Source organism: Alligator sinensis, unplaced genomic scaffold (assembly GCF_000455745.1).
Source record: "Alligator sinensis unplaced genomic scaffold, ASM45574v1 scaffold1178_1, whole genome shotgun sequence".
Taxonomy (NCBI): domain Eukaryota; kingdom Metazoa; phylum Chordata; order Crocodylia; family Alligatoridae; genus Alligator; species Alligator sinensis.
The window spans coordinates 895,231-905,017 of NW_005842596.1; the positions used below are offsets into that span (position 1 = coordinate 895,231).

The following is a 9,787-nucleotide window of genomic DNA, read 5'->3' on the forward strand; positions in this document are numbered from 1 at the left end:
TTTACTTAGACTTCAGGAAGGCCTTCGATACAGTATCCCACACCATACTGGTGAACAAGTTAAGACGCTGTGACTTGGATGACTACACAGTCCAGGGGGTGGCGAACTGGTTAGAGGATCGTACCCACAGAGTCATAGTGGATGAGTCGGTATTGACCTGGAAGGGTGTGGGCAGTGGGGTCCCGCAGGGCTCGGTCCTTGGACCGATACTCTTCAATGTCTTCATCAGCGACTTGGACGAGGGAGTGAACTGTACTCTGTCCAAGTTTGCGGATGACACAAAACTGTGGGGAGAGGTGGACACACCGGAAGGCAGGGAACAACTACAAGCAGACCTGGACAGGTTGGACATATGGGCGGAAAACAACAGAATGCATTTCAACAAGGAGAAATGCGAAGTGCTGCACCTAGGGAGGAAAAATGTCCAGCATACCTAGGAAATGACTGCCTAGGAAATGACCTGCTTGGAGGCACGGAAATGGAAAGGGATCTTGGAGTCCTAGTGGACTCCAAGATGAACATGAGTTGTCAGTGTGACAAAGTTATCAGAAAAGCTAATGGCACTTTATCGTACATCAGCAGATGCATGACGAATAGGTCCAAGGAGGTGATACTTCCCCTCTATCGGGCGCTGGTCAGACCGCAGTTGGAATACTGCGTGCAATTTTGGGCGCCGCACTTCAAGAGGGATGTGGATAATCTGGAAAGTTAACTTCCCCCCAGGTACAGAACAATTTTTATCTTTCATTAGTTTTGGCAATATTCACTTCAATGTATTCATACATTTATAATTCAGAATGTCCAAGTTATCTTATCTTTCTCGAAACTATAATAAAAGTGGCAGCTCAAAATATTTTTCTTAAAGCAATGTACATTTTAGAGATTTTGCAGCAAATTGTTCTTTACAAGGAATCTGTCTTATCTATTCTTTTTGCACTTAGTTTAATATTGAATCTGTGACTAGCACAAGATTACAGTGATTTTTTTTTGTATATGGGGAGATTCAATTGGAAAATACTGTATTTGAAAGGGTTTTTTTTGCAATTTGTACATGTTACTATTTGTATATTGTAATAAATGGACAACAATAACTCATTCTCACCACCCAAGGAATAAATCAAGTGAGAATATACTTCAAAGTATACGTAAGAAAGTATTGTATAAGTTACAAGGGTATTTGACACCTGTTGTTAAACTGGCAGGATACTTCAATATGGTGACAATGACTACAAATTAAATGCTAGTAACAGCAAGTCTCAAGCAAATCTGAGCTTGAAGCATCAACTCTTTTATAAAAAAAGGAAAAAGTGATGCTCACCAGTTGTAAATCCAAATAAATATCTCCAGTAAATAAAAGATGCCGGTGATCTGAAGGTTGTAGCTTATCATTATCTAATACAGAAAATTAACACAGTTCTCATTTTTAGATAGACTGATTTTTGCACAAGTGTAGCCCTGCAGCAGGTGTAGGTTATTGGCAGGGGCTATCCAAATAGGAAAAAGCAGAAAGTCTCTGTAAAGGATTCCTTATTTTCTGCCCACTTTGACCAACAGGGCTAGAGTAGCAGCACTCCCCTCAAAAAATATTTCAACTTTACTACCTCACCTGAAGAGGGTGAGGGCCCAGATTTGTAGCACAATAGCCAGAAAGGACAAGTTAGAGGAAGAAGCAAAAGACTAGGAGACTTCAGTAAAGTAATAAAATAAATATTCAACATATCTCCTTGAGGGCCTAAAAAGAGCTAGAGTTCAAGTACAGTTCAGAACTAGATGTTCTCATGTTGTTGCAAACTATCCACACCTGCTAAATCTACAAAAGTGAGTTGGAAGTTCGTACAGAGGATTTCTTGTGATCCTTCCTCTACTTCCTCTTCCAATACTTGCTTAAAATACCAAGAGAAGTGTTTGAGTGTTCAGATTTCATAGTTTGGTTCATGGCCCATCATTAATCCAAACAGTTAAGAAGCACATATGTAAGAGTTGGTTTAAACCGGGTCCTTAAAGTGAGTGAAAGTTTGGGCCACAAAAGTTTACCATCCCCCAACAAATCCATTGAAAGAACCTAAGCTGTTTCTCTTCTCCTCTGTTTTCAAGAGTTTAACAATCAGAACATGCTTTGATATTTTAGGTTTAGATTAAATGTTTAGTATTTATATTAATAAATAAATTGTTCTGATATTAAGCAAATGAATGGCAAGTAGTTTACCTGTTTATGTTACAGATATAAAATATAGCTAACACAGAAATCCCCACAATTTCTCCCCAAACCTTTCTTTACTCTTAATGATAGATACTTATCTATTAGTTCATCGCTATGTGTAGCAATCTTACATGTGTAATTAATGGAATGTCCACCTGCATATATGTTGCTTTATTGAAGCAGTTGCTTCTAAATAAACACTATAAAAGCCATGGAAAACAACACTGCTTTTCTTCTCAAATTTAAGAAAAAATATGTGCAGTACAAGCAAATTATAACAAACTCTATAGGACCATGGGGTTTACTATAATAGGGTTACTCAATTTGCTCCATGATAATAATGAAAAAAAAATCACTTTCTGTCGTTGGGATTCATAAAGGGGGAGCTTATTTTAAAGATGCTGCACAGTTTTAGCATCTTTGGGAAAAAATTTGGAGCTGGTGTCACAAGTAAAACTTCATCAATTTCATCAGCTCTAAATTTAACTTGTTTATCAAAAATGGCTAAAATGTGGGGAATGCCAAACTTCACCCCAACCTTGAGGCAAATAAGACTGCAGATCTCCACCTCTGTATCAGCTTGTGCACTGAGTCACAGGGTAATATTATCCAGAACTCTCTCACCTGGTCCCAAAATCCTATGTAGATATCCTGAGAGGTAAACATGGAAAAAGAAATGAAAAAACTATCCCAACAAGGAAATGTTATTTGATGTCTGGTTTATACAAAGTATGACAGAGTTGACCAAACTTAACAAGAGTAATATATATCTAAAAATGTCTGTATTTTAAGTATAGGGTACTGCATAACAGTGCTCTCTAACTGCCTTTTGAATTAGTTTTCATGCATACTAAAACTGTTACATTGGAAAATATATTCTTACTTGTAGAGCAAATCCACAGCCATCTGGTACTAGTCCTGTGCCAAAGCCCTTATAGTTGCTGTTGATGAAGGAACAGGCACTGCCTTGAGCATCCACTACTGTGAAGTAAACTGTGTCACTTCCTGCTGGTAAGGAATTTCCAGGTTTATAATCTTTATTCGCTCTAAAATGTGAAAAACAAAATATTAATGTGCACTAAAATCCTTATTTTATACTTCAATTAAAATCATGATATGTGGGCTAAAATCATGACGTTTGCTCAGTAGCCCTACTGAAGTCAAGGGCAATATTTGCATGAATAATATAAGCGATTTCCCCCTAAATCTTTGTTTCAGCCTATAAAGATAGAGGACAGGATTCTAGCATCTATTGCATAAGTATAACTTGAGAGTAACTTCAAAGAAAAAAAAGGAATTACTCTGAATTTACAATGAAGAACACAACCTGCCCCAAAAGAAGCATCACAAAGTTCCCCCTGTAATTTTATAAGATCCAACTGACATCGTACACAAGATAAAGCACAGGATGAATCCAAAGTCCTTTGGGATCAGATAATGTCTAGATCAATAAAGACTTTCTATTGTACCCTAATGTTTAGTTAAGTCCAGATGTAAGCCTTCCAACAAATTTATATACACACTCTTATCTAAAGTACATAAAGCAGGCTAACACGCATTGGTACTGTAAAACCCCCACAAACATTCAGAAATGCACTTCTATAGTTACTTTGCTCTTGGGTTTTGAGATTTGTCATCACTTTCTCTTGTGCAGTTCAGGTAAGTCATTATTGTATGAAATATATTTTAAATGCCCTTTCAAACAATTCTGTAGGTCCCTTCTTAAGGCTTACTATTGAGTTTGACCAAAATGTCAACCTCTCTGGTTCCCAATTATTGTATTCCTGCCTTCCTATTACTAACAGAACTAACAGCAACACAGAATAAAGTTTGTCATGCCCATTCACTGATCAGGTGGATGAGACATCAACAGTGTGCTTGGGGAAGTGGATTTATTTCAAGTTTTTTTATCTGCATTGGATTTATCAGTGACCTTTTTATGCACATTAGCAAATAGAAGATTAAAGGAAAGCAGATTGCCTGTCACTGAATTCCCTGTCAGAGGCACTATTGAAGGCCTTGGAGTTTACCCTGCAGAGAATTAGCAGTTCAACAATACTGCAATTCTTATTTTGGCTTGCTGGCAGTAGGTATCGACCTATACTTTATATGGATAAACATTCAAGACATCTGCAGTTAAGAAAAGTTGCACAAATTATTTTTCACATATTATGCATTTAACTCTGGCTCACTGGATGGCTGAGATCAAGAGAGGCAGGGCCAAGAGGCAATTTTATTTCTGTTTCTTTAACATAGAAGGTCTGAGAGAACATTTCAAGTGTTAGCCCTGAGTATCAACTATCACTTCTGGGTGACTTAAACAGTTTAAGGGATTCCTTCTTAGGCCTATCAATCTTATTGTAATATATGGGTAGTTTTCTTTACTTTTATATGCTATATACCGTATATTTTAAACAAGCACAGCCATTCCTTGATTATAATGAGTCTCTACCCGTTCCTATTTTGAATCGTATTTGATATTTTTCTTATCATGTTATTTTATCTTTTAGATATATATCTATATATAAAGTATGATAGTATACTTTGGTGATTTACACTGAGTAATTTAATACACAGGGAGATTTGTTTTAAAATAAACAGCAATTCATAAAGTACATTTAGTTAAATGACCAAATATACAGAAATAAATGAAGAACTCCAGCAACTTGTATAAATAGAAAAACACTTACATTATTAAAAGCAAGCAACAAGGCAGTGCATACCTTTGTAAATCAATTAACTCAGAGCGTCCTTTAGCATATGTTTTGGAGAGAGATTCTTTTGTTGGCACTGGAACTTTTTGAGGATCAGCACAGAACCAGAAAGCATCAGAGAAGCTGAGTTTCAAAGCTTCAATCAGTACATGTAAATAGTCAGCAGTGTTATGGCCCATTTCTGAAAATGGCAACAACAAAATCACATTAGATGTAGCTTTAATAATATTTAAATGTTCAATGTTCTTTTGTTCCGTACAAACATTGTCTTACCAGTGTTAACAGGAATTAATTTGGTCAATCCTTTTTATGAACCCAAAGGAAATAATCATGCTGTTACTTTAAATTTATTGCTCCTCAAATTTTAGCTGTAGTTTTTCATTGTATTAAATCTTCTACAGCACTTGACACAGAATGAACAAACACCATTTCTGAACTGATATCAAGCCATTCATAAAATCAGTTTCTGAAGCTATAGTTGGGCTTCTTTTGTAACTTATGACACTATTTGCTAAACTTACAAATTTCTTTCAGAATTTCCAAAAGAATAAATCCAAGCAGTAATGTATTACATAGCAGAAAACCTTCCTAATTTAGCTTCTACTGTACTTTGTTTTACTGTACTGTTTAACTTAATGGAGTTAACTTATTATCTGTAAAAGTTATTTAACACATTATTTTAATGGCCATTTTGTTCTCATTTCTGCTTGTACTTTGATTTGATGAACATGCTCTTGAGACCTGAAAGACAACCTTAACCTTTTTGAAAATTTCTCTTTTATGTCTCCTTAAATTACTCTCCAAAGAAAAAATTCATTGCAATGAAACTCATACCTTTAATGTTAAAATTTTCTAAAATATTCAGGGCCATCAGAACTGTGATCCCTTGTCCATTTGGAGGTATTTCCCAAACATTCACACCCTGGAACAAGATAAGTTATTTTCCCATTTTTTAAATTTATACACTTTATGTGTTTTCTGCATTTTATAAACTATTGTGCTGTATACCACATTAATAGTGCAAGAGAAACTGGGATTTCTTCAAAGAAACAGGAAATCAGGTAACATTAAAATGATACTTTTCTCTCTCTCAACTTTGTACATTAATAAACAACTGCCTATGCTATATCCTAGACCTACCATGAGTTGTAATGCTTTCAGCTACAACTATTGCCATAAAGCTGAAATACCAGTCCTTCATGAGGGTAAATGTTACTTGAGAATTAGAGACGTCTGCTTTGCCAAGCCCTTGTGCACACCAAAACCACATCCAGAGCCAAGTTGTGGACTCATTTTACTCAGCGCACACAAAATATAAGAGACCGCATCTTCCACTGGAAGCTGAGGGGATGCTTAGCATCTCTTTACGATGTTACTGTAAGTGGGCACCTTACATGTTTGGACCCAAAGGCAGCTCCAGCAAAGGTGTGCTGGAAGCATCAGAAGATAAGGGGAGCCCTTCTTCTACAGTTCCCATAAGAAAAGGCAGGAGTAATGCCTGAAGTACAGAATTAAGGCCCAGATGCACAAAAGGACCTAGGTGCCTGAATTCCAATCATGTTCTGCTTTAAGCACTTAAGCCCAAGAACGTGATCTATACGGGATTGTTTTGTATGGATTTGCTGTCACCTGAGCTGAGCTTCTCCATGCCCAGCTCATGGCTAAGCTCAAGCAAAATCCTAAAACCAAACTAGATGTTCCTCTGTTCAGAACCCCCAAGAGATCCAAGCCAGTCGGCAGGCTCACAACCTGCCTAAGACCAAACGAATCTAGCTTTGGACAAAACAGCAGCCCATGCAGCTGCTTTCATTAAACAAAAAACAGTCACTGAGGGACCCTGTTATCTCAGTGGTTAGAACAGTTGCCCAGAATATGGCTTGGATTTTATGCTTACCTCAGCCTGAACGATTCAAACCCACATCATCCGCTTTGTTCGTGTGCCCCCTAAGCAGACTATAGGCTACCCAGGAATTCTCAGCATTGCTGGACTACTTCACAGAGAAGAATTCAGGCTTAATCAGGCCAGAGAGAGGGCTGAAGAAGACACCCAACCCTGTAAACCCAGTGTTCACTTACATTTCAGTTCCTGCTCCAGGGACTATTTATGTATTTTGCATTCTATGGTTTTTACTTTGGGCAATATTCTCTCTGACGTCAATCAGAGGTTCCCCTGAGAAATCTCTGCAAGTCTGGGCCCTGACATATTCAGCTATTTCAAAATAAAATATGTAAACTGTGCCCGATAGATTCCTTTGTTTCTAAATTTAGGAACATTACTCAGAGTGGGTGTGTTACTCCATAAATAATGAGATTACCATCAAGTCCTGGATTAAAGGGAGCATATTCTTTAATGAGGCAAACACCACTGTGTTTTAGCATGCCTTAGTTAATAACTGGGCATGCGAGCACAGTTTTCCTACGTATGCTCCATGTATATGCAAGACATACTTTTTCACATTGTAGGAATGAAAATATCACCCTCTCACATGCTCTGAAGCTCAATTATCCACCCAAGCAAATAATTCTCAGTATCAGAAAAAACTAAGAAAACTTTAACAGGTACAAACGCTGAAGTAAAAATGCATAAGTATTTCCTATATAATAACAATTCTCATGTAGCTTAATTTACCAAAATGTCTTCCTTTGTGGGAGAAAGGGCTCAGGGGGACCCAGTGACTGTGTGTGGTGTGAGGCAGAGGAATATTGTACCATTTTACACAAAACCCTTTAAGGGGAATAGAAGGCCCATGAAATGACAACGTTGAATTTTGCTTGTACTTTCTTTTCTTGCCACAGGCATAGAGGCTTGTCACACGGCAGGAGGTGGGGGAGAGCCACTGGCCAGGGTTGTGCTCTGAGCAGCTCTGCCACTGGCTGTCCCGCTGCCTCCCACCACCAGGTTGAGCTCCATGGGGCTGGTGGAGCCACTCGATGTGCAGCCCAGTGGCAGGAGGTGGGGGAGAGCCAGGGGTGCACTCAGACTGGCTCTGTCAGTCCCACAGAGCTCAGCCCAGCAGCAGGAGGCAGGGGAGAGCCAGGGCAGTGCTTTGTCTTCTGCCACTAGGCTGAGCTCCATGGGGCTGGTGGAGCCGGTTGAAGTGCAGCCTGGTGGCAGGAGGTGGGGAGAGCCAGGGCTGTGCTCTGGCCGGCTCCGCCATCCCCACGGAGCTCAACCTGCCCTCCCAGCGCTGCTGGACTCCTCCAGTCATCCCGAGCACAGAGCTGGGGGCCCGCACCCTCGGGAGGAATGGGCCACAGCCACCTGGGTGTGCGAGCTCCCAGATCTGTCCATGGGATGACAGGAGGCTGCTGCTGCCAGCAAGTGACACGAGTTTTGCTTGTCAGTACTTTGAGGTGCAGTTTCCCAGAAACCCTTGCACTTATCTCCTTGAAACCTGGCAGGCTTCATGCCCTCAAAAGGAACTACCATCCCTGCAATTTTCATACGAATCAGACACAAAATGACAATGTTATAGGCATTTTCATGATTCCCCATTATAGCCTACGGGCAAAATGTTGAAAACAGCATCAAAACAATGAAACAGTTTCAGGGAAACGAAATGGAGCAGTGCTTCAAAATGAAATGAAATATCGAAATGAAACACTGTTCCATCGAAATGACAAAACGGAAGTTGAAATGAAATGGTACTGTTCCACACAGCCCTACTGTCTTGCTTCTTCTTTGCTTCAAGAAGTTTGAACCAAACCTACATATCAGGAAAAAAGAACCAGTTTAAACTTTGGTACTCAAAATCTAGATCTGAATCTACTTTTTGTGATTTATCTTAAAATATGTAAGCAATTAACTAATCATTAACAAAGAAGGACTGTTTATGTTAGACTTGAATAATCATATAATCATACATGCATAATTGCACATGAAGAGCTAACCTGACCATATAGCTGAAATGCACGTGTACACACATAATTAGTAATGCACACAGGTCAAGGGTAGGCAATTATTCAGGCTGGAGGGCCACTTAACAAGTTTTGGTGAGGTGTCGAGGGCCGCAAGGATAGTCCTAACCCCTGGTCACAATCTTGGGGCAAGAAGTCCTGCACCCTAATCCCTGACCTTTGCCACGGGAAGTATTTTCCTTTGCCAAGGAAATACTCCTTTTGGGAGGAGGCAGGGGTTGCTTGTATATTGGCAGGGGTAGGTGGGTGTATGGAGGAGTAGTTGGGGTATAGGAGTATGTGGGCATGGTGGGGTTATGTGGCGGGGGTGGAGGGGTGTGTGTGGGTGTATGTGTGGAATGTGTGTGGGTGTACATGTGGGATATCATAGAATCATAGAAGTAGGGTCGGAAGGGACCTTGTAGATCTTCAAGTCCGACCCCCTGCCTGGGCAGGAGGAGAACTGGGCTCAAATGACCCCAGCCAGGTAGGCATCAAGCCTCTTCTTAAAGACCCCCAGGGTCGGAGCCAGCACCACTTCCCTTGGAAGTTGGTTCCAGATCCTAGCCGCCCTAACTGTGAAGTAGTTCTTACGGATGTCTAATCTAAACCCACTCTCCAACAACTTGTGGCCGTTATTCCTTGTTATCCCGGGGGGCGCTAGGGGAAACAAGGTCTCCCCCAAACCCTTCTGGTCTCCCCTAGTGAGTTTATAGACGGTCACAAGGTCCCCCCTCAGCCCTCTCTTGTGAAGGCTGAACAGGTTCAGGTCCCGTAGCCTCTCACTGTAGGGTCTGCCCTGCTGTCCCCGGATCACGCGGGTGGCCCTCCTCTGGACCCTCTCAATGTTGTCCACATCCCTCTTGAAGTGAGGTGCGCAGAACTGGACACAGTACTCCAGCTGTGGCCTGACCAGTGTCGCGTAGAGGGGGAGGATCACCTCCTTGGCCCTACTTGAGATGCACCTGTGGATGCA

At 40.4% G+C, this 9,787-nt stretch overlaps 1 protein-coding gene across 1 annotated transcript in view; it reads right to left on the reverse strand.

Annotated features, from left to right (window-relative positions):
• LOC102372913 (glutathione hydrolase-like YwrD proenzyme) overlaps nt 1-9,787 on the reverse strand; it is a 52,871-nt gene that overhangs the window by 8,330 nt on the left and 34,754 nt on the right. The window contains 3 exon segments of the mRNA XM_025214708.1: nt 3,084-3,246; nt 4,924-5,095; nt 5,749-5,836. Of these exon segments, the coding sequence (XP_025070493.1) occupies nt 3,084-3,246; nt 4,924-5,095; nt 5,749-5,836 (423 nt within the window).